The 27,166-nt window shown below is 43.2% G+C and overlaps 1 protein-coding gene across 5 annotated transcripts in view; it reads right to left on the bottom strand.

Moving 5' to 3' along the window:
- The window catches only part of Dym (dymeclin), a 267,246-nt gene that overhangs the window by 39,936 nt on the left and 200,144 nt on the right, over nt 1–27,166 (bottom strand). For all 5 annotated transcript variants that reach the window (XM_038330159.1, XM_038330164.1, XM_038330163.1 and 2 more), the window contains 2 exons: nt 19,630–19,812; nt 3,062–3,175 (listed from right to left, as the gene is read on the bottom strand). In XM_038330159.1, coding sequence (XP_038186087.1) covers nt 3,062–3,175; nt 19,630–19,812 — 297 coding nt within the window. The remainder of the gene's footprint in view (nt 1–3,061; nt 3,176–19,629; nt 19,813–27,166) is intronic.

The following is a 27,166-nucleotide window of genomic DNA, read 5'->3' as shown; positions in this document are numbered from 1 at the left end:
ATACATTCCCACACAGACTATTATGCAAATATTTTAGAAGACTATGTCAAATAGTATTTGATTGAAAACTATTTTATTTGGTTGAATGTCAATTACTGTGTCATGGACTTCTAGATCTCAATGTTTACTTGTCCAAAAATTGGAAGGGTAATTCTACAAATTGAGTTTTCATTCTTCAATGAAGGACATTTCAAAGCTCATCTGCTCAGCTGATGAGTAAATTCATGAATTCTATGATCTTCCTAAGTCAAGGTAGTCAAAAAGCTGCAATGTAATGCTTTAATATAGATGGTAAATCACTATATAGACACTAATCCACACTTTTCCATATTAAAAATGCATCTTATTAAAATAGTATTTCCAATTTGAAATCCATTCCTACAAGTTGAGCACATATATAAAGCTATTATTATATGCCAATGTTGCTTTAACATATATATGTGTGTGTGTATGTGTGTGTGTGTGTGTGAACTGCCCTGAATGAACCTGATCACGTGCACATGGCACACCAACACTATTCGACACAGAATTTTTTCAATCAACTTCAGATACTGTAGCATCCTGTGAATTAAATTCTCAAGGTTTTGTGATTTAATTTAATATAAACACTTGACTCGCCCTAAAATGATTAAAATAATTGAGGCAAGGCTTGGTTTTAAGACTAAACAGCCTTTTTGATTCCCCCGAGTAACATCTGTGGTAATGACCGGTTCCCATTTAGATCAACAGAGCACGACCCACTACTTGTGAGTAAATGTAACTTCAGCTTCTCTTCTGTACGGGTGATGGACTGTTTTGTTTTCCGTTTTTAAACCGAACCATCCATCTTCCAACCTCTGTAACCACTGACTGCGGTAGCAAGCTGAGCCCAGGGATAAATATCCATGTTCCAGAACAAAACTACCTGTCTGACTTAAAGGATTTACCAGTGCCCTTGGCCTTAATAGTGTATTACTCTAAGCAAGGGCTAATGTCTCTGGGATCCCCACAAACCAACTAATTTCCCTGTTGGCCAAAACATGAAGAAGGCTTCATTTCCCTGTATATGTGACTGTCTCAAAGAACCATTTCTTTTTGAGTACAGTATAATAAAAATGTCTTTATATCCACATTCAAGTGTGTGCCTTGCACACTGTAATTCAATTTGCTCTAAGGTCACTAGTATAGGTCAACCTTCACTATTTTCTATGGCCCATGGAAGGGTTCTTGGGCAAGCAGTGTTTATTAAAGGAGCTAGAAAACAAACCAGGCATTGCAGCATGGACCAAGGACAAGGGAGTGAGGGTGAGGTGAAAGAAAGAGTACAGGTATACCAGAAAGAGACAGCTACACAAGAGGGAAGGGACCTGGGGACCACAGCAGAGACAGAGCACTCACTATCAATGGAAGAGAGGGAGGAGGGAAAGGAAGGTGCAGAATGTGCTGGCAAGAGGTGGCCCAGCCCCCTGCCAGGTCTGCAGCATTGCACAGAGCAAAGAAGTACTCAGAATAAGGTGGGGTGTGTCACAGGACAGGGAAAGCAACCCCAGGAGTCCACTGGCCAAAGAGAGAAAACTCTGGGCAAAAATAAACAAATGTCAGCACTGAACTATACCCTACAGAGACAACTATGAAGTCTTCTCTTGGGAAACACCACAATGATGAGGTCCTCATGGTGTCGGCCAGACCTACTGATGGATGGTAAAATCAGTGGCCACACTCTAAGATGAAACTAGGTACCAGGAAAGATGTCACGTGTCACTACCAAGATATTTACCATTTACAAAGGAACAAATGGTCACGCTTCACTGGAGAAGCCTGGAGATGCCAAACAACACCTCTAGAAAAGAGACCTGCAGACACCACACACCTGACCGTGCGGCACGAGGGCAGTTGTAGTGTGAGCCCTCTTAAGCAACATTCTTCCTTGCTACAAGCTACATATATGTTCAGTAAAATGTCTTGCTTCTAGCCTACGGGTCTTACTAAATTCTCTGTTACTATAAACTAAAAAGTGAGTTGTCTTATAGTTTTTTGTATTTTCTGAGAGAGAAAACTGACCCCACAAATCTAAGTTTTAGTTCTGGTGAGATGACTCAGAGGCACAAGCCACTCCACTGGACTGAAGGTACTGGTTCTCAACCTGTGGGTCATGACCTCTTTGGGGGTCAAATGACCCTTTCATGGGGGTTATATAAGACCATCGGAAAACACAGATATTTACATCACAATTCATAATTGTAGCAAAATTACAGTTATGAATAGCAACAAAAATAATTTTATAGTTAGGGGGTCACCACAACATGAGGAACTGGACTGAAGGGTCACTGCATTAGTAAGGCTGAGAACCACTGCTCTAAGGGATCAGTTCTGAGGTGTGGACTTTCACCCATGAGTTCAATTCAAGAGTGCCTCTGCCACACAAACAAAGTATTTTCTTAAAATGCATTCTTTCCCATGTTTCCATGAAGTACTTTTCTTTCCACTACTGTATACAGGCATGTAGTAAGCAGTGTATGACTGCAAGCAAGGGCTTTGGAGCTAGATTGCCGGGGCCTGCATAGCTCAACCACTCTCTAGGTTTACTACTCTGGGTAAATCACCTTTCCATGCTGGCCCCTTCACCTGGCGGCTTCAGTTGCTGACACTAGCTGCCTGAGAAAGGTGTTGAATGAGGTAATACGCACAGATGTTGAGGCCCCAGAAGGACATGGGGAGGCACTCACAGCACCAGGCTCCACAGAATTGGCATCTTCACTACCTCCACCTTCCCATTATCTTTGGTGATGTTTGTATGATTCAGTCTGTTTGACTGGGTTAAAAGTACACTTGTTAACTGTATGCATTGCTCATGGGGTGTGCGGAGTTACTCCTGGGGTACTCAATGATGTGAAGGTATATTCGGCTGTTCTCTTCTGAACTGCAGCTTTGCTATCAGGGCGGAACGCAGCAAATATTTAGTCTCTCTGAATTTATGAGCACTGGGTAAGCGGCGTGATTCAGAGTAATACCTCCTAAATGCTGCTATGTGCATCAAATGATCAACAGCCAGTGTCAACAGGAAACTCTTTGAACAGCTTACCTTTAGTCTGTCTTTGGGCAGCGCCACGACCCCTTGTTTAATGATTTCCAAGACTCTTTCCACTGACAGCTCAGCTCCAGCTTGTAGCAGTCTTGAGCTAAAGAAGGAGATCACCTGGAATGAAAGAGCCATTAAAGAAAGACTTATATTTATTGCATGTGTTTTATCTGCATGCATGTATGTGCACTTATGTATGCCTGGTGTCCACAGAGGTCAGAATAGGGCATTAGATACCCAGGAACTGGAGTTACAGATGGTTGTAAACCAGCATGTGGGTATTGGGAACGGAAACCAGGCCCTCTGCAAGAGCAGTCAGTGCTCTTAACCTCTGAGTCATCTTTCTAGCCCCAAAGTTACTGATTATCAATCATTTTTAAATTTTTTTTTATGATTTATTTATCTTTATTTTATGTGCATTGGTGTGAAGGTGTCAGATGCCCTGGAACTGGATTTTCAGACAGTTGTGAGCTGCCATGTGGGTGCTGGGAATTGAACCTAGGTCCTCTGGAAGAGCAGTCAGTGCTCTTAACCGCTGAGCCATTTCTCCATCCCCCATCAATCATTTTCTATAGTCCTCCTGCTCAACATCCCAAGTAGCTGGGATTACAGGTGTGTGACATGAAAGGCACACATTAAACAAGCAGTTGTCTGGGAAGTATTTTCAGTGAGGCCCTTCGTACCTGGAAATCAGCACTTCCCACTTCTACTTTAAAGGGACCGGATTCTGTTTATCTGACATCGTAGCATACACCTCTCTTTATAGGGTTTGACGGCCAAGAAGTCTTAACAGGAAAAGAATCTTAGGCTAATGGCTGAAATGCTATTTGGGGATTATCTATGATTTTAGGTCATCTGCAGCATTCTACCCCCCTCCCAAGGTTTTCAAGAAAGGGTTTCTTTGTGTAGCCCGGCTGTGCTGGAACTTGTTTTGTAGACCAGGCTGGCCTTGAACTCAGAGAGATCCATGCGCCTCTGCCTCCTGAGTGCTGGGATTAAAGGCTGCGCCACCGCCGCCCGTGCTTATTGTGGATCAAGAGGGAAACCAACAGCAAGCCACCGTCATGTCCATTTCATGTCACCAAGAGTCTCAACTGTGCAGTAAAATGCTAGCATAGCCCCGTTCCAGGTCACCTGACATACGTGATTGAAAAGTGGGGTAGGGGTCTCATACTGGGTGTAGCTTGCCTTGGAAATATGAGGAGCAGAGTTCAGTTCCTAGAACCCACATAAAAAAATCCAGATGTAGAGGCCCATGCCTATGATCCTAACACGGGGGAAGCAGAATAGGAGGGTTTCTGGGGCTGGTGGGCCAGCCAGTAGACCCTACTTGGTGAGTTTCAGGTCACTGAGACCCTGGCTCAGAAAAGAAAAAGGAAAAAAGGAAGGTGCTGCGCCCGAGGAATGACCCCTGACCTCCACATTCGTGCAGACACACACACGTGCACCTGCACAGAAACATAAACACATACCAAAATAAAGCCCAGAGCAAATGAAAGAGGAGCAGGGAGTGCAGTTTAGTATTAGAATACTCGCTAGCTTGTGTGAAGCCTGGGCTCAATCTTGAGTTCTGCAGAACCCATGCCAACCAACCAGTCCAACAAATTACAAAGAATGCCATCACCATTTCCCAGAAATTATTACTAAAAGCAGAATGTTATAGATCAGGAAGACTGCTGACCCTTTCACTCAAAAGGGGAACAGCAGTTATAGCCGGACATGCAAAAATAGAAAATTCATTTCTAAAGGTTGAACACTGCGCTGATGAGACAGCTCAGCAGGCAGAGGTGCTGCCACCAAGTCAGAAGACCTGAATTGGATCTCTGAGATCCAATGGTGGAAGGAAGGGACCAATCCCTAAGTTTTTGTTTCATTATTCATACCAACCACAGTTCCCCCTTCCTCCCACTCTCCTCTACCTTCCCTCATCCCTCCCCCATCCACTCTTCAGAAAGGGTAAGGCTTCCCATGGGGAGTTAACAAAGTCTCACATAACAAGTTGAAGCAGGACTGAGGCCCTCCACCCTGTATCGAGGCTGAGTAGGGTATCCTCCACAGGGAATGAGCTCTAAAAAGCCAGTTCATTACTAGGGATAAATTCTGGTCCCAATGCCAGTGGCTCCACAGACTGCCCAAGCCATGGAACTGTCACCAACATTCAGAAGGCCTTCATAGTTTCTATGAGGATTCCCTGTCAGTCCAGAGTTTGTGAACTCCCACTAGGTCAGCTGTCTCTGTGGGTGCTGTGGGACAATGGTCTGTACCGTCACTTGTATTTTAAATAAATGCCAGGCAGGAAGTAGAGGTGGGACAATGAGAATTCTGGGAAGAGGGAAGTTTCAGTTGTCACTCAGACACAGAGGCAGACACAGAGCAAGCAAGATATGACTGCCTTGCCAAAAAAGGTACCAAGCCACATGGCTAACACAGACAAGTATTATGGGCTAATATAAGCTATAAAAGTTATTAAGCCTGAGCTACTAGGCCAATCAGTTTATAATTAATGTAGGCCTCTATGTGATTTCTTTGGAACTTAATGACTGCATGACTGAGAGGGAAAGAAAACCTCAGTCAACAGGATGGCGCCCAACGTGGGGCTGACCAAAATCCAATTAAAAGCCTGAGAGAGCTAGACAGAAAAGAACAGAGTTAAGCACAGCTTATTGATAGCATCATTTTTTTTCAGGTGAGCTCTTCTTGCCAGAGAGGCTTCCTGACACAGCTTTAGCTGCAAAAACTTTGCAGCCTTTTTAAGCGGCTCTGCCACAAAATACTTAAATGATGTTTATGAATAGCCTAAAGCATGTTTTTTGGTGGTGGCACAGACCTTGAAATGCCATAGAGTTGTGGCAATAAACATAGCTCTGGCCAGTACCTCCACCATGAAGCTAGATTCTCAGAAAGCTAAGGAATGAGATGGATCTAGCCATCAAAGCCACGGCTTTAATCCTAGCCATACTGCTTAGCAAATTAAAGACTCATGTGGTCAGAAAAAGAGAGATATACAGTAAAGATAGATTCAAATAAGAAGAAAACCTCTAAATGGTTTGCTGTGTGTCTAAAAGGTTTGGGAGAAAAAAAAAATAAAACCCTTAAAATAAAAAAAAAAAGAGAGTAGTTGGGTGTGGTGGCACACACCTTTAATCCCAATGCTTGGGAGGCAGAGGCAGAGGCAGAGGCAGACTGATCTCTGTGAGTTCAAGGACAACCTAGTCTACAGAGTGAATTCCAGGACAGCCAAAGGTACATAGAGAAACCCTGTCTCAAAAAGCCAAAAATTAAAAATAAAAGAAACAGAGGTTAAAATAAAGCCACATTAAAGATGAAAAATACACAGAGAGTCTGGATACTGTATGCTATTGTGTTGTCTTTAAATTGATGATTGAGGAAGGAGCAAAAGCTGCTAAAAGACATTTGATTATAAATGCTGCTGGATTAATCCAATATATATATATATATACATATATATATATATTCTAAAAATGATTTGACTTTAAAATTTAAGTCAAAAGATATGTTACTTTGGAGAAGAGGTTTTGCTCTTGTTTCCACAGGAAATGGGGGGCTGTGGATTCATTCTGTGTTAATAAAAATCAGATTTGACTAAGGAAACCCCCCCCTGAGAAATCTCCAATAGGAGGAATGGCCCACATGTCTAAGTTCTACATCCAGAACAGCTTAAAGACTGCTGTCTGACATGATCAAGCTTCACAGGATACTCCAGTCAAGACTTGATCATGACTCTAAATTTTTTTAGGTCCCCATATGATTATCAGTGCACCCAATCAGCAGGAAAACTACACCCACATTTCCAAAAAATGGATTATGAATGTTTGCCTTTCTTTAGACTGTCTGTTAAAACTTGTTATGGATAATGGTCAGTAGAAAAGCTCAACAAAGGAGATTCGATTCAGAGTTCTTGTTTAAAAAAAAGAGGTGGGGAGTGCTCTGGGACAGTGGTCTGTATCCTGCCTGTCACTTGTATTTTAAATAAACGCTGGTTGGCCAGGAAATATAGGTGGGGCTGCTACCAGGCAGGAAGTAGAGGTGGGGCAATGAGAATTCTGGGAAGAGGGAAGTTTCAGTCTGCAGTCGTCACCCAGACCCAGAGCAAGCAAGATGTCACTGCTTTGCCGAAAAAGGTACCAAGCCACATAGCTAACACAGACAAGAATTATGGACTAATATAAGTTGTAAGAGTTAATAAGAAGCCTGAGATACTAGGCCAATCAGTTTATAATTAATGAAGACCTCTGTGTGATTTCCTTGGGACTTAATGACTGTGGGAACTGGGCAGGACAGACACCTCAGTCAACATGTGGGTTTCCCCCATCATGATCTTGACACCTTTGTACATATAATCCTTCCTCCTCTTTTACTGGACTCTGGGAGCTTGGCCCAGCACTTAGCTGTGGATCTCTGCATCTGCTTCCATCAGTTAGTTAGTTACTGGGTAAAGGTTCTATGATGACAATTAGGGTGGTCATCAATCTGATTACAGGGGAAGGCCAGTTCAGGCACACTCCCCACTATTGCTAGGAGTCTTAGTCGGGTTTATCCTAGTGGATTTCTGGAAGTTTCCCTAGTACCATGTTTCTCCCTAACCTCATAGTGGCTTTCTCTATCAAGATATCTCTTTCCTTGCTCTCCTCTATCCCTCCCCCAACTCAACCATCCTATTCTCTCATATTTTCCTCCCCCTTCCCTTCACACCCCCTCCCAATTTACTCAGGAGATCATATCTATTTTCCCTTCCCAGGTGCATCCATGCATGTGTCTCTTAGGGTCCTTGTTACCTAGCTTCTCAGGGGTTTGTGGACTGTAGCCTGGTTATCCTTTCCTTTATGTCTAATATCCACTTAAAGGAGGAATTTTTAAAAAGTTGAACTTTCCCTTTCTCATTCTTTTCTACGACATCTATTTCTTATGTAAAATAGACACAAAACTTTGAAAATGTTTGCAAGTTTTCTTTAAAATACCTTTCATAAATAGTTATTTTTGAAGAGTACCGACATTTTTCTTAACTATTCTAGTGGGTTACGATGCTGCACAAATGCCACAGAATGTATATGCCCTAGGAAGGAAGACACTGACTGCTCTGGGGCCATCAGCAAGTGTGTGCCTCCCAACTCAGGCCAGAAGGGACCAAAAGGCAGCCAGCTACTCTGAAAATTCCTGCTTTTATCCACAATAGGTTGAGTTTTCACTATGTGTAAAACACAATTTTAGTTTTTTTGTTGTTGTTGGTTTTTCGAGACAGGGTTTCTCTGCAGCTTTAGAGCCTGTCCTGGAGCTAGCTCTTGTAGACCAGGCTGGTCTCGAACTCACAGAGATCCGCCTGCCTCTGCCTCTCAAGTGCTGGGATTAAAGGCGTGTGCCACCACCGCCCTGCAACACAATTTTAGTTTTTTCTGGGACTCTGGATTAAAGTTCTGTTTAGTGTCTAATATATACAAAGAGATTTTATCACGCAAGGAACAAAGAGTTAAAGACAGATATACCACAAAGAGAAAACACTTTGTCAAAGGTCTATTAAAATCTTTAATCTGAGTGGTGGTGGTACATACCTTTAATTCCAGCACTCAGGAGGCAGAGGCAGGCTGATTTTGTGTGAGTTTGAGGCCAGCCTGGTCTACAGAGTAAGTTCCAGGACAAGCTCCAAAGCTACACAGAGAAATGTAGTCTTGTAAAACAAAAACAAACAAACAAACAAACAAACAGAAAAACAAAAAGCCTTACTGCAAAATATATGGTAGGGCTGAGGAGATGGCTAAGCCTGTAAAGGACTCACTGTGCAAGCCTCTGGCCTGAGTTGGATCCCCGGGACCCTTCTAAAAGTGTCAGGCATGCCCACACACATACCCCATATCAACACATATCACCACAACAATGATAAATTAAAAATAGATAAAATATGCAACAGAGATACACAAAAATGGATCAAAAAGGATAAATACTGGCAATTTCATGTTATTTAACCTAATACTCATGCCTAAATTAATTTCTTTGGCCAAAAACAGGTAAAGAATAGGAACATGTGTTGAAAACATTCTAAGAAATAAAAAAAATGAAAAAACAACCCAAAAACCAATGAACTAGCTTATGACAGACTCAGAATGGATACGCAAAACTTACAATTTTTAATATTGACTAAAATCTGGTGTCATTTGCCATTAGATAATAGTCAGCATATAGTATAGATAGGGTAGACACCGAGTGACTCTCACATGTGACAGATCATCAGAAGTGGCCGTAAAGCCTTGTGAAATGCCAACCCTGGGCTTGGTCAGAGACCCCCCCAGGCTAATGCCCCAGGTGCTTCTGGACAGTCAGCCAGAATCTAGGCCTGAGGTCTCTAAACTTTTCTGACTAAATATGCCTGTGCATTAAAAAAAATAAAGTGTGTATTTGCAATATGTTCCATTTATTTATAAATCATGCAACATACTACATACAGCATTAATTTTAAAAAGGGATTTAATTTTGTTTTTATGTGTATGAGTGTGTACGTCTGATGACCAAGGAAGTCAGAAGAAGGTACCAGATTCCTTGGAACTAGAGTAACAGGCGGATGGATATGAGCTGTTGGCCAGGGCTGGGAACTAAACCACCGAGCCGTCTATCTCTCCAGCCCAGCATCAATGCTTTATATATGATAAACTGAGTATAAAGACTTGGATGGACTGTCGAGATGGCTCAGTAGATAAGGTGCTTAGTACTAAGCCTGATATACTCTCCAGAATCCATGTTGTGGAGGGAGAGAACTGACTCCCACAGGTTGTCCTCTGATCTTCATACATGTGCCATGGCATGCCTACCCACACATATACATGCATATGTGCTTATATATATGTAATAATACACATATATAAATACAATACAAAAGGTAATCAACGACGGTGAGGTAAAGACAAACTGAACTCAATTTTAAAGAATTACTTGGTGATTCAAAAGAATTTTAGTACTCATTAAACTATTATTTTTTTTCATTAAACTATTACTGAGAAACCTGGGTAACCAGCTATCATTAATTTCTGCTAATCACAAAGGCTTCACATCAATAACAAGCAAAATATAATTCCTAGAAAGACATACTTTTTATGTTAATTCTACCTACCTACTTACCTGTATCTATCTTGAGATAGTTTCTTTCTATATAACCCTGGCTATCCTAGAACCCACTCTGTAGACCATGTGGGCTGGGATTAAAGGCGTGCGCTGTTATAGTGGCAGACACATTATTTACTCCAGAGCATCAAATGGAAATCTCCCTAGTCATGCTGATGAATCCATTGCTTGTGAGACTGGTAGGAACCTCACTTCTATATCCTGAGGGGCAGCTGTTCTAGAAGAGGATGCTACCTTTGCACTGTCTTTTGTCACACATGCTGATCCTATTCTATTGTTTTCAACCTGGGGGATAAATATGACATTTTTCAAAGATTTGTTTAATTGAATCCAGATCCCATAGGAACACACTTGCTTTTCTTTCTTTTTCTTTCTTCCTTCCTTTTCCCCTTCCTTCCTTTCAGTGGTGGAATCCAGGTTTTGCATATGCTATGCAAGAAGTGCACCACTGAGGATCATCCCCGGCCACTAGATCACTAGAACAAAATGAAACACAGTGTAAGGGAATCAGAAAGGGAGTGCACCTGCCACCCTGCATACCGAGGACTCCTGTGTCTCAGAGTACCTGGAGTTTTGCAGTTCACCCTGCCACAGGGTGAGAGCTAACACGATAAAGGAAGGGCTCTACCACCAATTCACAGTGCCCACTGCCAATACTGGTGGGAAATGAAATCTCTTTATTTTCAGATGAACAAATGAGGCTGTAATATGCCCTTCCCATGACCTTGAGAAATACTGGTGGGGAGCTGCTGATCAAGATAACAAAATGCTCACAATCAAAGCTAAGTGGAGCCCACAGCACTCTTATACTTCGAGACGTGACAGGCCAACAAAGCACGAGTTCTCACACATCACTTAACCAGAGAACAAAGGGATGTAATGACAGGCCTATTTTGTTCACTCTGTGGCCTACATCGACTTGCCTCTAAGTCAGGAAAAATTCTCATGTCACCAGGAGAATGGCAGGGTGGTCATGTGGCTCCAGTTCTAAATAAATTTCATTCATTTATGTATTATTTATTTTTTAAAACTGTCTCATTTGTATGTTTAAAGTTGACATTCTAATGTCTTTGCATTAGAATGTCACCACTTTAGTAAATGATAAAAAAAATTACTTCTAGAAGATAAGTATACTTTCTACATCAGGAGGGAAGGAAGTGAATTGTTACTGGGTCTATAACCTGGAGCATGCCTTCTCTCCGTGTACAGCACAAATAAATTTACTGGGGTATAGTTTATCATGCAATAGATGACTCCACACTCATTTTCATCGAACAGTTGAATGAGCTGACACCTGGCCCTGCCCATCTTCTCAGTGTGCCCCACCTCTGCCTCCCCAGTCGGTTCTCCTCACCTCATCTTCCCCCTGTGTTCTCAGGTTCACCACTCTGCATCCAGAGAGCAACGGGGCTCTCTCAAGCGTCTCTTTCAAGCCTCGTTTCAGTGCATTTCAGGGAGGCTTCCTAACCACTCTCTAGAAATCTGCAGCTTCCCACTTCATTCCATGTGCTCTCATTTCCCTTTCCTCCTCCTCTTTTCCCACTGTAAGCCACGGGACAGATATTGACACTATTTACTGTGATATGAAAGACTGAAGAGAAGAAAGCCCTGTGCTCACTTTTTTGGACAAAGTAACAGTTTATGATTTAATCAGTTGATGTGTAGGGAGTGATATCTTGTTTGTGTTTTAACAAAGCTTGCCTGAAAATCAGAGTGCAGAGCTAAGCCACTTGAGGTCAGGCAGTGGTGGCACACACCTTTAATCCCAGGACTTGGGAGACAGAGGCAGATGAATCTGTTAGTTCAAGGCCACCCTTGGCTACACAAAATTGATCCAGCCTATAAGGGAAACGGAGCTCACACAAAGGTGATCCCAGTACTTGGGATCCCACGCCTTTAATCCTAGCACTAGGGAGGTAGAGACTGAAGTGGTATGGCTAGGCGGAGAGAGGAATACAAGGTGGGAGGGACAGGAGCTCATTGTAGTCTGATGATGCAGTCTGAAGCAGTCACTCAGAGGACACAGACTAAGGAAGCAGTCTGACGACAGGATCACCCTTTTGGTCTGAGGATTCCGTAGAGGTAAAAGGTCTCTCTAGTGATTGGCTGCACTGCTTCTCTGATCTCTCAACTTTCACCCCCTAATATCTGACTTTGGGTTTTTATTAAGAACAATTAGAATTTCTGCTACTAATATGGGTGGGATGTCAAAGAAACAACTGAAGGCGCTGGTCTGAAATGCAGCAAGGGAGGTCAGGGCCGGAAACACAATGTGAATAGTAAAGTGTGTCATCCAGAGGTTAGCGTGTTCTCTCAGTCATTTCCTGCCTCAGCTACCTAGGAAGTCACTCATGCTTCCTATGTGGTCCTAATTACTTTATTCTGCTCCTTAATTCAGTTGGATGACACTGTCTTCTGTTCTGGACAGAAAGAATATGTACAGTGGGTGATGCAAATCTGGGCACCTGAAAACATGTCAACTCATTTGTAGACATTAAAGGTGCTGGAAGATTAGTCATCCTATCTGAGCTATTCGGTGTTACTGACTCTAAAGAAAAAGACCAACTCCCAACTCCATCAGCTGGATTCCTCATCCCCTCCACCAACAGTTTTCAACAGCCAAGGTCTGCTGAAGCCCCAATTTCAAGGTAAAGTACAAAAGAGCAAAGAGGAAAGATGTTACTGATACATCCTTGTTGCAGAGATATTGTTACTATGTATCAAAATGTAATGGACTCTCAATGTGCATGGTTCTATTTTGGATTAAAGTATCCAGCAAAAAGTTGGACTGTTGGAACCTTTATTCATTTTGAGTCTTAGGTTCTTCTAAGTGAATGCTGAAGACGTGGGATTTAGGATGAGAAGAGATGGATTCAAGTGCCAGAGGGACTGACTAGCTAAGTGATTCCCTGCCAACCACTCCCCGTCTCTCTAAGGACTGTCTCCCTCCTGGGGCAGATGAGCAGTCAGCTAGGGCTGCACTGGAACATCATTAACAATGACAGGCATATTCAGGGCATGTTCAGAGTGATCTAGCTATTAATTTGATTTTGTAAACTGAAAAGTAGTATACTGCCAAATCTAGACACTGCACGCTTGCTGAATATAGGTTAAATGCCATGGAATGGCTTATTCCGACAGTGCTGGGGAAGGAGGCACTGGCTACTGGGGTGGATGCAGCAGCCATCTCAGCTTAGGAAACTTGGGCCCAAGAGAAACCCACCCACACTGTGACAGTTTAAGCTTCTGGGTTCCAAAAGGACATACTTGGTCATGAGATCTATGAAGGACATACGTGGTCATGAGATCTATGAAGGACATACTTGGCCATGAGATCTCTTATTTTTCTTTTTTCTAAAAATATTTATTTATTTATTTATTTATTTATTTATTTATTATGTATACAATATTCTGTCTGTGTATGTGCCTGCAGGCCAGAAGAGGACACCAGACCCCATTACAGATGGTTGTGAGCCACCATGTGGTTGCTGGGAATTGAACTCAGGTCCTTTGGAAGAGCAGGCAGTGCTCTTAACCGCTGAGCCATCTCTCCAGCCCCGAGATCTCTTACTTTTCAAAGCCCCAAATGATTGCTTCTCACTAGGTATTTATAGTTCTTCCCAATGTAGACTCAGCTTGCCAATCAAATGTCATTTTATCATAGCTCTGTATCGTAGCGGGGTTGCTTGGTGACACAGCTGACATTCCACCTTCGTTAGCTTTCCAGGGAGCTAAGCTAGAAGCCCATTAGCACAATTTCTAATGTATATTGAGAAAATTTTGTTATCCCTTTAACGCATGAGCACCATGATTTTTAAATATAAGTGCTTCACTTCCAAAACTAGATATGAATTTGTCAAATGAGCTCTGCTCTACAAGGCTGCTCTTCCCAGGGAAGGGCGATTTCCACCGGGCAGTCCAGTCCTGACACTGCCGTAAGCGTGGCTGTGCAGAGGAAGGGACCTGGGGCCTTTTTCTGAGAGTTAGCGTCAGAGCTGGGGCTGCGTTCTCCCATCCTTGGTGTTTGTGCTCTTTTCTTATTCCAAAGCATACAATTAACATAAACCCTGAAACTGTAAACCCCAGTCTGTAGTTTTCACCCATCTTATTACAGAAGGCAGGACAACTTGTGATGGGTAATCCTTGTGTAATAATTTGCTCCATAGTTTTATTAATACTAATATCCCTAAATTTAAAAAGAGTTTATGGGGATGAGATGTGGCTCAGTGGTTATGGTGGCTCCCAACCGTTAGCTCAAATCCCAGGGGATGCTCATCTGGCCACCTTGGGCATTGCATGCATGTGGCACACGTACATACATGTAGGCACAACAGCCATATGCATTAAAAAAAAAAACAGAGTAAGAGTTTATGAAAATTAGATCTGGTGTTAAGGAGGAGGATCTGGAACCAGAGAAGTATTTTCATGCTCCCAACCAAGGAGATCAAACCCAAGGTTTCCTGTGCATTAAAGAAACCCTACCTAGCCAGGGCCGTGGTGCACGCCTTTAAGGCAGAGGCAGGAGAATCCCTGAGAGTTCAAGGCCAGTCTGGTCTACAAGAGCTAGTTCCAGGATAGTTAGGATTGTTACACAGGGAAACCCTATCTCGACGAACCAAAAACAAACAAACAAAAAAACCAAAACCAAACCAAAAAACCAAAAAAAACACCCTACCCTCCTCTGGGCTATCCCTCTGCTCTCTAGAGAAGAAATATTGACATGTAACTTGAGGTTTTCGGATATGCAAATACCAGTAAGTCTACGTGGAGCACTAGCTCATGTCGGGGACTTGAAGAACGGCCTAAAATGTCAAGTCTCAGCTGAAGAAATAACATGCATGCTGGGTTTTTGCACCATGGCTGCAGTGGTGCCAACTAGAAAACGCCTGATGCTGGTGTACACTCCTGTGATAACCAAGTTTTGGAAGAGGAGGAGATGCAGCCCGTATTTTGCTCTAGTTGCAACACTGAGGGACACAGAAAAATACTAATTAAACCGCTAGCAATGAGTTGTTATTTTTTTCTCCCCTCTTACCCATCTCCAGGGTCTCCTAAAGTTTTTGAGGCTGGCCTTGAACTCAAGACACTTCTGCTTCAGCCTCCTGACTGCTGGGATCAGCGGTTTGCTACAGCAGTCTCCACTCAATGTACTCTGGGAATTCCAGAGTGTCCAGCAGCAGCCATGTCCTGTGGAGTGAGACACTGAGCTGGGGGGAGTTAACGCTGACTTTGGTTCAGAGCTCACCAATCTCCACCAGACTGGGTGGGGGTGGGAGGAGGACAGGAACACAGCCTACTTTGATAACATGCCTTGAGGTGATGACTAGGAACTGTGCACATACTCAGGTATCACAAAGCAAGAGGCCCTTAGAAGTCATTCCCTACTCCTACCCCAACCTGGAGCACCCTTCTAACTCGGTCTTTGGAACCCTGCAGGCAGCTTGTAGAGCCCTGGGAGGAGCCTGACGATTCTCACCTGAGAACAACAGCTAGCCTGGGAAAGGAGATCCGATGACATGAGCAGGCTCCCAAGAACAAGACTCTCATAGAGAAATAACTCCGCCTAGATCTGACCAGTGAACATCGATCTTTAGTCTAAAGGTGACTGATGACAACCATGTACAGAAAATCAAGACGTTTCACAAGCAAAGGATAGAGAGGCCAGAAATCCTAGGGAGGAATGGAGGAACCAGACATTTTCAGGGCTGCAGAGACGATGGCTCAGGAGGTGAGAGTGTGAGTTGGATTCTCAGAAGACAAATGAAGCTGGGCATGACGGTGGACATCTGTAATTCCAGCACGCTCACCACGGTGAGACGGCAGGCAATCAGGTAGCCTGTGGCACACTGATGTGAAAAAGAGACCCTGTCTCACATAAGGCAGAACCAACACCTGAGATGCTGACTATGACACAAATTTACCTGCTCTCGTGTACACAAACATACACACATGCACACAAACAATCAAAAGATAAAAATGTCTCCATATATCAGAAATTATCTTAAAAATTGCATTTTAAAATATCTAGAAAACTATGAGTGGTTCCAACATAAAGAAATGATACATGCTGGAGACTATCTGACCACTATACACATACCCCCCATTTTCATGTGTATACACTTGTGTCTGCATGAGTGTGAGTGCACAAGTGCACACACACATGTGAGAGCTTGAGGATTTTATGGGGAATCATCCTTGACTGATGCCTTAGTTACTTTTCTTAGTTACTAAGTTAAGACACCATGGTCAGGCCAGTTTATAAAAGGAAGTATTTAATTTGGGCCTCATGGTTTCAGAGGGTTAGTCTCTGACCTTCAGAGCAGGGACTCTATGGGAACAGGCAAGGCTCTGGAGCTTATATCATGAGTTTACATCTTGAGACACAACCACAAGGCACAGAGGGAGGAGGGGAAACTGTCCCTGGGAATGGTGCTGGTCTTTAACCCTCAAACGCTGCACCTCCTAGTACTTCCCAAACAATTCTACCAATTAGGGACCAAGTATTCAAATATATGATCCTATGAAGGCCATTCTCATTCAGACATTTGTGCTTATTCACTGAGGCATGGTCTCTGAATCCAACCCAGAGCTCATCGATGAGGCTAAGCTCTCTGGGCACGTTACTTTAGGGAGTCTCCTGTCTTTTCTGAATTACAGGTGGGCTGTCACGCCCACCCGGCATGTACATGGGTTTTAGGGATCACTCTTGCCTGGCACATGCTTCAGCCAGTACGCCACATCCTCAGCTCACATATACTGAAGTACCAAACTCTATAAGTACAATATTTGTCAATTAAAAAGTGATCCTGTAGTGATATTTTGCTTATGTTGTAAGAACTAAAGCTTGCCTGAAGAACAGAGTGTAGAGCTAAGCCACTCGAGGCCAAGGGGTAGTGGTATACATCTTAAATCCCAGGACTCAAGAGACAGATAGATCTCTGTCTGTTCAAGGCCACCCTGGGGCTACACAAGATTGATCTAGTCTATAAGAAAAAGAGAGCTCACACAAAGGTAATCCCAGCCCTTGGGATCATACACCTTTAATTCCAGCACTAGAGAGGTGGAGACAGGAATGATATGGCTGGGCGGAGGGAGGTATATAGGTGGAAGGAGACAGGAACTCGTTGTAGCCTGAGGCTTGGTGGACACTGAGGACAGGATTACCCCTTTGGTCTGAACATTGGTGACATAAAAGAACTTTCTAGTGGCTGGTCTGCTTCTCTGATCTTCAGCATTAATGCCTATATCTGACTCCGGGTTTTTATCACTAATACCAATTAGAATTCGTGCTACAGAAAACTGCTGTAGCTTATATGCTCTACCAGCAGCAAGTGGATGGCAAGGGAAGCTGCTAGATCCAAGAAGAACAGAGAAGGACTTCCCAGCTCCTCAGAAACAGCAGCATACACTGGCAGCGGGAGCCTAAGGGAAGAGAGGAGCAGGATGCTGCCTGCTTCATCATTCTGAGGAGAGTTTCTGGTTCTGTCAGGAAGTCTTGAGCTGTGTTAGTGACCACACATTTGCAATATGTCACCAAGAAAGGCCTCAAATCTTCAGCATAACTGTAGCATGAACAAGGAATACCTCACTGAGACCTGTCTGCCTCCCTAGTGCTGGGATTAAAGGCGTGCACCATCATACCCAGTCTGGCAAAAGGTTTAAGTGGAGCTTCACAAAACAGGAAATTCGAATGCTGGATCTACGTGAAACTTGCCCATGCTCACTAGCAATCAAGGAATTTCAGGGTAAAACTGCATGAGATGCTGTCATAGGGTGGTTGAACTGGATGGAGAAGCCCTGACTTCAAGGACAGTGCCCCGGGGTGATGACCTCTGTGGTTTGATACACGTCACCTGCGACTCTGCGCGTGTCCGGTGCTCTTCTGGGAGGTGTGTAAGCCTTAGGAGGTTCTGCCTGGCCTTCAGTCCTTCCTTTACTCTGTTTCCTATTTACCATGAGGCAGGCTCCTCTTCCACATGTTTCTGCTGGTACGGTGTCAACAAAGGTGAGGACCAAGGTCTGAGACCTCAAAAACTTTGACTTAAAATGCATCTTCCCTCTTGTAGGTTGCTCCCTCAGGCACGTCAGTCACAGTGACAAAATGCTAACTAATAAAGACAGACACCTTAGAGGAGGATAGGGATATGTGCACTCTTGGTGAAATTATAGATCCATGCTTAAAGGACAATTTAACTATCAAATATCTTCCTAAATGTAACCCGCACAAGAATACTCCGTGATTCTTACTAGCTACTTAAAAAACATTTATGAATCCCAAAGAATCAGAAATCGCTAATATAGCAATTAAAAAAAAAACTGGTTTTGGAGAGGACAGGAAGTAGTCAAGCATATAAAAATGTTTAAGCACGCTAGAGAAGCTAATTTGTGATGAGGCCGGGTGGCGGTGGCGCATGCCTTTAATCTCGGCACCTGGGAGGCAGAGGTCAGGCCAGCCTGGTCTATGAAGCAAATTCCAGGACAGCCAGTTACACAGAGAAACCCTATCTCGAAAACCAAAAAAAAAAAAAGTAACACCAATTTTTGCTATAAAAATGACAAATATTAATAATTTTGACATTGAAAGCTACAAAAACAAGAGCGTCCCATGTGGAAACCCATATTACACAGATGTACAAATTGTATCACATTTCTGAAAAGCAATTTGGCAGCCTGCAGCAGCCTGTACTTAATCTTGAAAATATATAGATATCCTCTAATGGTAAGAACCAGCAAAATTCCAGTTTTAAAACTTTACCCAAAAATAAGCCAGGTACGATGGCATACATCTGTCATCCCAGAACCTAAGAGGTGGATGGAGACAAAGCAAGTCTCAACAATGCAGGGAGTTTGAGGCCATCCTGTCTCAAAAAACAGACAAAAAGAGACTAAAATTTTAATTTTAAATGTAGGATTATTCACAAGTTGCTCATTAGTTACAAATTGATAAGGAACACTGGAAATGATAAAAATGAACAAAAATGTAATAATGGTTAAATATATTTTAGGACATCTACAGAACAGCCCAGGTAGATATTAAACTTGGAGATATTAAAAGGATTGATAATGTTATAGAAAATGCTAATGAGATAAATGTTCAGTAAAACAGAATACAGTACTGTATTAAGGAGACCATGGAGCAGAGCGTGCGGACAAACGGACTACAATGGTTAGCGCAAAGTTTGTGTAAACACAGTCCACGCCAAAGGGATTCACTGTTGGTAGCTCCTTCTTACTACAGTGCTAAACTGAGCTTTTTCACCTTTACTACTTAAAAAAGAATCCGGATGAGTGTGGTGCCCATGCCTATAAATCCCAATGCTTCGGATGGGGGCAAGACTAGGAATGTGAGGACAACCTGGGCTACTCAGTGATCTTATGTCAAAACAAACAAACAAATGATTGAATGAATACAATGGAGACTAAATGCCACCACGTGCACTTACCAGGTCAATATTTTGCATTATATCTTGAAACGAAGGATGGGTTCGGAATTGCTCAAAGAGGTCCCGTTTGTAGAGTAAGGCATACACCAGGTTTGGGTTGTGGTGGAGTGAATTCGTCAGGCAGGAGTTGATGATCTCCAGCATCATTCGGATCACTTCTTCAATGACACTGAGGTCCTGTGCCTTATGAAGAAAGGAAACCCCAATAGGGAGTCAGTGTTTGTTCCCCACCACAAAGATACTAGAATACAAATGACTACTGACAATCTTAACGGCACTGGAAAGCCCTTCAAGATTTCGTCAAGGATTTTAAAGAATTTTAGGTTTATCAGTTACTAAAGGATGGGAGTTAAAATTAACTAGTATGGGATAATTGAAATTTTATATAATAAATTAAATACTAGCCAATCCAGAGGGGAAACTATAGTCTACTTAGCTCCCACTTTGAGAAACTTATTTGTATCTTCTGCCTAAATCATTTTATTAACATGTGTAGCACAGGGCTGAGGACCCTGCTGTGGAATAATCCTCTTGTACACTATACAGATTTGTCACTTGTATTGGTTTAATAAAACACTGATTGGCCAGTAGCTAGGCAGGAAGTATAGGCGCGGTGACCAAACTTAGGATTCTAGGAAGAGGAAGGGAAAAGTCAGAGGAGTTGCCAGCCAGATGCAGGAAATGAATGTGCCATGCTAATAGAGGTACCGCCACATGGCAGAGCATAAATAAGAAATATGGGTCAACTTAAAATCTAAGAGCTAGTTAGTAATAAGCCTGGGCTACTGGCTGAGCGTTTTGTAATTAATATAAGTTCTGTATGTTTATTTGGGATCAGGGGTCAGAACAAAAGAAAAACTCTGCCTCTGATTACATATGGTTACAAACAGTGCCCAACCTGGTGCAAGAATTTCCACATAACACCTCTGGCTTCTTGGTAGCTGCATTTTCTTGGGTGGGCTCTCTATTACAGTTTTGGTTGGCATAAGACTTGAAATGTAGCTCAGATTATCTTGGAACTAACAGAGATCCACCTGCCTGCAAGTGCTCTGATTTAATGAATGTATCTAATGCTATTCTTTAATATAGTATAGTTTAACTGCATATATATATATATATAGGCAAGAAAATACAGTTTCTATCATTATTTAGATTAACTGGAAATAAGGTTGGGGAAATAGAGTGAAGATATTTTATATGATGTCAAATTTTGCTGGTATTTTAATGTTGTGAGGTGATCAGAACAGAAAAATAAGAAATTATATATAATTTAGAAGTTCAAGTTAAAATTAGAATGGGTCACTGACTATAATAGCTTTCTATCAATATCTCTTTTAACATACATTTTAAATAATTTACATTATTAAAATTTCAATATAAAGTTGACTCTAAATCACAGCACATGAGATAAGGTCAATTTCTTCTTGATCACAGCCTGGGTGAAACTCTAAATATTTAACTAGTATGCACCATTAGTCCTATTGGATGCAGGTTGTACACAGATCAGGTGGCCCTTAGGCTGCACCAGCTGGAGGCCAATTATAGTTATTCCCATAAGGGCTCTTAAAGGTACTAATTCTTGAGAAATAAATGAGGTTGACTTGAAGAAGGTATCTACACTGATTGGTTTTAATTATGTCCCTAAATTTGTACCAAGAACTGCTACAGACATCATTTTATTTAAACTAGTAATCCTTCAGCTCAGTCATGAGTTAGGGAGTCTGGAGTATGACCCTAAAGTGTGCTCTGGAGTTGCTGGGCAGTAAGGCTTGTGGCTACTGCAGTGCTAGACTCCTCGCCCTCATGTCCATCCCAGTGGCCAACTGGTCTGTTCTTGAACACACACCACGCGGCTCTGGCAACTAGTCCATTCTCATGGTAAGTGGCAGCAGTTCTTGGCTAACCACTCTGCGGGTCTGTGCGTCCCACTGGAAGATCAACTGCAGCTTCCAGGCACCAAGCAAATCCTGAGCTAATCAGGGTAAACTGCGTGCCAGGGGAATTCAGATTTGCTAAAAACAACCGTATCAAACTTTTGGTTAATTCTACTTTCCAAGAAATGCCATCCCAATAAATACAATATGCAATTTAATTTGAATCTTCAAGTTGCCACTTTGACTGGATTCTGAGGCAGGTACCCATAGGACATGACATGAAATCAATAAGGTTCTTTTTGTTTCATTTTAAAATGCGTTATTAGGCAATAATCACTACTTGTAAATGGATGAAAAATTAGCATGAAATTAATTGGAGTGTTTCTTTTTAAAGACAGTACCACTTAAATCCCAGGACTTACTTTAGATAGACCTAAAAGGTCATTTAATCATGTTATTCCACACTACTTGGTTTTTAAAAATGGTGCTGGGAATTGAGCTCCAGGCCTTAAGCCTGCTGAGCATGAGCTGCCACTGAACTAAGCCCCCAGCCTCCTCTGGATATTGTTGCATGAAGCTCCCATTCAGTTGTATTTGTAAAGCCCTTAAAATGTGTGACGTGAGCTTGAGTAGGAATTCCAAGAGACGCGGTACCTGACTTCTTTCCAAAGTAGGAACTTGTAGACTTGGAAGTACTTAAAAACAAAAGATCGTTTTTACATTATATATTACTACCAAGTGAGAAAAACAAAAGGCAAAGAAACTTTTTTCCAAAACAGGGTTTCTCTGTGTTGTCCTGGCTGTCTTGGAACTAACTCTCTCTGCAAACCAAGCTAGCCTCAAACTCAAGAGAGTGCTGGGATTTAGATGTAGGTTACCATGCCAGCTTGACCACCAGTCCCACAACCAGCTCGAATTGTGTTTCTGGCAAAGTTGATTTTGAGAGAATAGGTAGAACATGATTATTTAAATAAAAAAGTATTTTTATAAAGCTTATTTTATTCTACAGTGTAAATCAGTTTTGTGTATACTATCCCCCAAAGGACCAGTTAAAATTTAATGAAAGTACGGGGCTCTAGAGATGGCTAGGTGGTTAAAACGCTGCTTTCAAAGAGGACCTGGGTTCAGTTCTGAGGATCCTAGGGTGGCTCACAGTCAGTTCCAGGGATCTGGTGCCCTCTTCTGACTTGTGGGCACCAGACATGCATTCAGGTAAATGCTCATACACATTTAAAAAAAATCTTAAAATAAAATAAAGTAAATGTCGTCTCATTTAGGCCTAAAGAAAGATATCTGGGTAAGCTTGCACACACTTGTAGTTCCAGAACTCGGGGACCGAGGCAGGTGGATCCCTTTGAGGCCAGCCTGGTCTAAGTACATAGTTCCAGACCCTACCTTAGAAACACAAACATAAAATGAAATAATACTCAGGGCAGACAAGAAGATCTCATAATCTAGGATAGTCTGAGCTACAGGGGAAATCCCTACTTCAAAACCAGAAGTCCATGCCATGGTTCATGAGTAGAGCAACCAGGTTTTCGGAGGCAACAAAAATGGGGGCCTTCTTGATGCACAGTCTGTCCTTTTTAGCTACCATGCAGCTTACATGGTAGGCTTGGAGCCCAGACCAAGTGAGCAAGCCAAGGTGTGTGTGTGACCCTGAACAATCCCAGTCTTAGGCATTTTTGACTGGAAGCCCAACAGCTCTATGTTAAGTAGTAACTCAATGCTGATGGATAAGGCGGCAGTTGTGGGAATATTTTACCCAGTTAACAACACTCAGAGTTGCCTCTCATTTTATAAACTTCCTTTTCCTTTTAAGAGGGAATTTATACAGTTTCAAATCATTTATTTTTAGTTTCCTTAAGAGACGCATATGTATCTTGTTTGTATTAGTTTTGGGGGAATTCCAAGAAAGCTCCTAAATTTCCTGCATTTTCAGCAGAAAAATAAAACCTTCAACAAAATTAATGGGACTTTGCCAAAGGTGGGGTGGGGAGGAAATGCACAGGCACAGCTCCCTGGCCTTCAAAGGCCATCTTTTGGTGATAGACTCTTGTTATCTTTATGTTGTTAATTCACTGGCACACACTGAAAAGCTTTGTGACCATGTCATTTCTAGCTAGACCTGGATCTGTCCCAAAACATCCAGCTTGTGATAGAAAAGAACTGGCTTTATATTACACAGAAATCATAGCCCAAGAATAAGCCCTGGGACCAAAGGAGACAATAAGTAACTTTAATAAAGTAGAGAAACAGGTGGAGTGGAAGCAGAGTTCTGGCTGCTGCTCTCGTGTGGGAATGTAAAAGCCTGGGGTCTTCCTCACCTTTCCTTGGACACTTTCTGAATGTGGCCCACAGGCCTCAGCTAGAGCCCTAGGAGCAATGATTTACATCATACTGGTGTGCTGGTACTGGTGGCACCATGGCAAGGTAACTGTGGCCACTAGGGAACATTGGTTAACTTCATATAGTTTTCCATAACAGGAAAATGGTCAGACAATTCTTAAAAAAGGAATGTTTCGATCAAGGCCCAGCTGTCTGCCGACTGGACTTCTGCAGCATGAGCTGGAGAGGGGGCTGTTACTGGACCAGAGCACAGCCCAGAGCGGCTTTGCCCTGACTGGCAGCTGCAGTGGCTCCTCTGCCTGTCAGGCTCCAGTAGCTCTGAGTGCTATTTGGAGCAGAGCTGGCCACCTTCTCCTGGCTTCTGCCAGCAGCTGAGACTGCACATGCGCCAGAGCCTGACAACTGAAATGGTCATCTTCAGAATCAGCACGCATTTTCATTCTTCTTAAGAAACACCCTTCCACGTCCTGTAATAAGTAAGATTTTGAGTAAACCCCAGTAAAACAACACCCTGGGAAGATGTGCCTTGTCTCAGACAAACGCACAAAGAACCCAACCCTCTGTCTTTCTGCAGGATCACTCTCACTAGTGCAGTAAGGCGTGCTGAGTCAGCTAACTTAGTTATTTGCAAAAACAAGTGCTTTATGTGAGTTTTAAAAATCTCTTCTCACGCCGGGCGGTGGTGGCGCACGCCTTTAATCCCAGCACTCGGGAGGCAGAGGCAGGCGGATCTCTGTGAGTTCGAGACCAGCCTGGTCTACAAGAGCTAGCTCCAGGACAGGCTCTAAAGCTACAGAGAAACCCTGTCTCGAAAAACCAAACCAAAAAAAAAAAAAAAAAAAACCCCAAAAAAAATCTCTTCTCACTCAAGTATCAGCTCTGTAAAAAATGCAAACATTATTCAACCCAGAAAGCAAATTTTCTTAGAGTTACCAAAAATATGATCAGCATAAAAAATTCCTCAGAGTGACCCCAAACCAACCCAATTAAAAATTTGCTTTTGATTCTTCCACTGTGTTGAGTGTGGCTACTGCTGGCTTTAAGGCAGAATGCCATGGCCAGTGAGAGGAAACGTACAAGCCTGAGTGCCGGGACTATGCCAGGACTAAGCTGCCATGCTGACTCAGTGGTGCTGAGGACGATGGCACACGGAGCAAATGGGCAGCATGCGGCAGCTTAGACTGGCTTCGAGTTCCTGGCTTGCATGGACTTGGCCAAATCACTCTGTTGGGTTTCAGTTCCTTCTAATGGGCTCTGTGAGATGAAGGGGGTGTGTGGGAGAGGACGCACCAGGGACATGGACTTGGGTTCCTGCTTAGGATGTGGGACATGGAAAAATGCCTCTCTTACTCTATAATCAGAAAAGCCAGAAAGTTTGCATAATCTGAAGTCTTCTTACACCCAACAGGGATGACTTTGTAAGTCAACCAGATAAAATGATCCAAATGGAGAGCTTCGCCACAGAGCAAGGCAAACTAGAACATCCTCACCCAGGCTGGTGCAGAATGTGATCTCCACAGACCCACAGGAATTCAGCCGGGCTACATATGGAAGCTAGGGTCAGCTGGAAGGTCAGGACCCCAAGTGCAGTGGAGGTGGTACCCATCCTCTTGTGCTATGCAAAAGCTGGGCAGCAAATCCTCCAGGCCAAGGGTACACAGGCAAACTTCCATTGCTTCCAGGGAGAAGCAGGAACCCACCTACTCAGCCCCAAATCTGAGGGAGGACACTTTCTCTTATCACCAGGACATGAGCCAGCACCCATTTATGCTGGTAGAAGAACAGAAGCTAACGAAACCAAAGATCACCCTCAGCACTGGGTTCATACGGGGGAGAGAAAGAGAGAGAGACAGACAGACCTGCTACCATTGGGAAAGGGAAAGAAAACCGCGCTTCTAAGACCCAGGCATACAGAGGGACTCAACACCAAGCCCACTGCAGAGACAGTTGAAAGAACAGGGTAATAAAGGGACACTGAAAAAACGCTGACGCCCCAGTCTCCCGCTTTTCAAGCGTAAAGAAACTGTCGGGAGAATCTGCAGCAGGTGGCACACTGCAGATACAAATCCCAATGTCAGTTCACAAGTCCTTAATGGACCCAAATCCCAGAGGAGGTGTACCCACTTATAAGCATAAATACCTTTATGCTTATAAGAAAGTTTCAATTTCTATGTCCTAGTTACAATGGCTAGCATGCAAACAAGTTATGAGACGCATGGCATCAATCATATAGCGCGCAAGTACAATAAAGAATACAACTGTAGGCAGAAGGGGTGCTGGAGATGGACCGCTAATCCAGACAGAGCCTCACACTGGCAGCCACTTAGAGAAGAGATGCTGACAGGGTGGCATCTCAGGGTGCTGTGGAGACCCTTGGGGTAGGATTAGCCAGGGATGGGGATATAGCAGAATGAGTGCAAGGCTAGCGTTAGGCCAGCAAATTTGAATCCCTTGTTTAAGTAGCTATCTGTTCTTAGTAATACATGGGACCTCTGAGCCTCAGCTGTTCCATCTGAAACATGAGAGCACTACTTGTTTTATAGAAGGTGAAGACTGAGGCTTTAATCCCAGCACTTGGGAGGCAGAGGCAGGCGGATCTCTGTGAGTTCAAAGCCAGCCTGGTTTACAAGAGCTAGATCTAGGACAGGCTCCAAAAGCTACAGAGAAACCCTGTCTTGAGCCCCCCCCCCCCAAAAAAAATAAAAAGAAGGTGAAGATTGAATAATATATTTGAAAGATTTGTAGTTTTTCCTAGCAGGGCTCATTACAGTAGCTATTACAATGAATGAATATGTTTTATGAAAGAATAGGCTGAGACATGCAGGAGCTGTAGGAGACAGGTGGAGGAGGAGGGAAGGACATGCACAGGAGTCTCAGCAGTGAAGGGAAACACGGCATGGCTTGGACTGCAAATGCAGGGGTCTGGGAGAGAGAAAACTGAGCACTCAGGTCACATCACAAGGGATGGGCTCGGGGCCTGCAGGACCTTCCAGCCCATTCTGGTGGGATGAAAAGCACTGACACGGGGTCCAGGGTGCTGCGTTCCAGCACAGCCACTGTGACGAGCATGACATGGAGAGGCAGCGGAAGGGCTTGCTCTGTGGCTGAAGCTGTGGAGGACACTCCTACCACAGCAGCATGCTGGGCAAAGTCACTCCAGGGATAACAAATGTCAACATAGACAGGTAGCAGAGAAAGGCAGGCAAGGACCCAGGAAGACTTAATACATCAGCAAAGTTAGCAAACTCTAAGACTCTGTTTCCTGCCAAGAAAAGGTACTGAAACCAACCTGAGAAGCAATCAAGCAGAAAAAC

This window comes from Arvicola amphibius, chromosome 5 (genome assembly GCF_903992535.2).
Source record: "Arvicola amphibius chromosome 5, mArvAmp1.2, whole genome shotgun sequence".
NCBI classification, from domain to species: Eukaryota; Metazoa; Chordata; class Mammalia; order Rodentia; family Cricetidae; genus Arvicola; species Arvicola amphibius.
The sequence above is the reverse complement of the archived record's forward strand: the minus strand, read 5'-3'. Positions and strand labels throughout refer to the sequence as shown.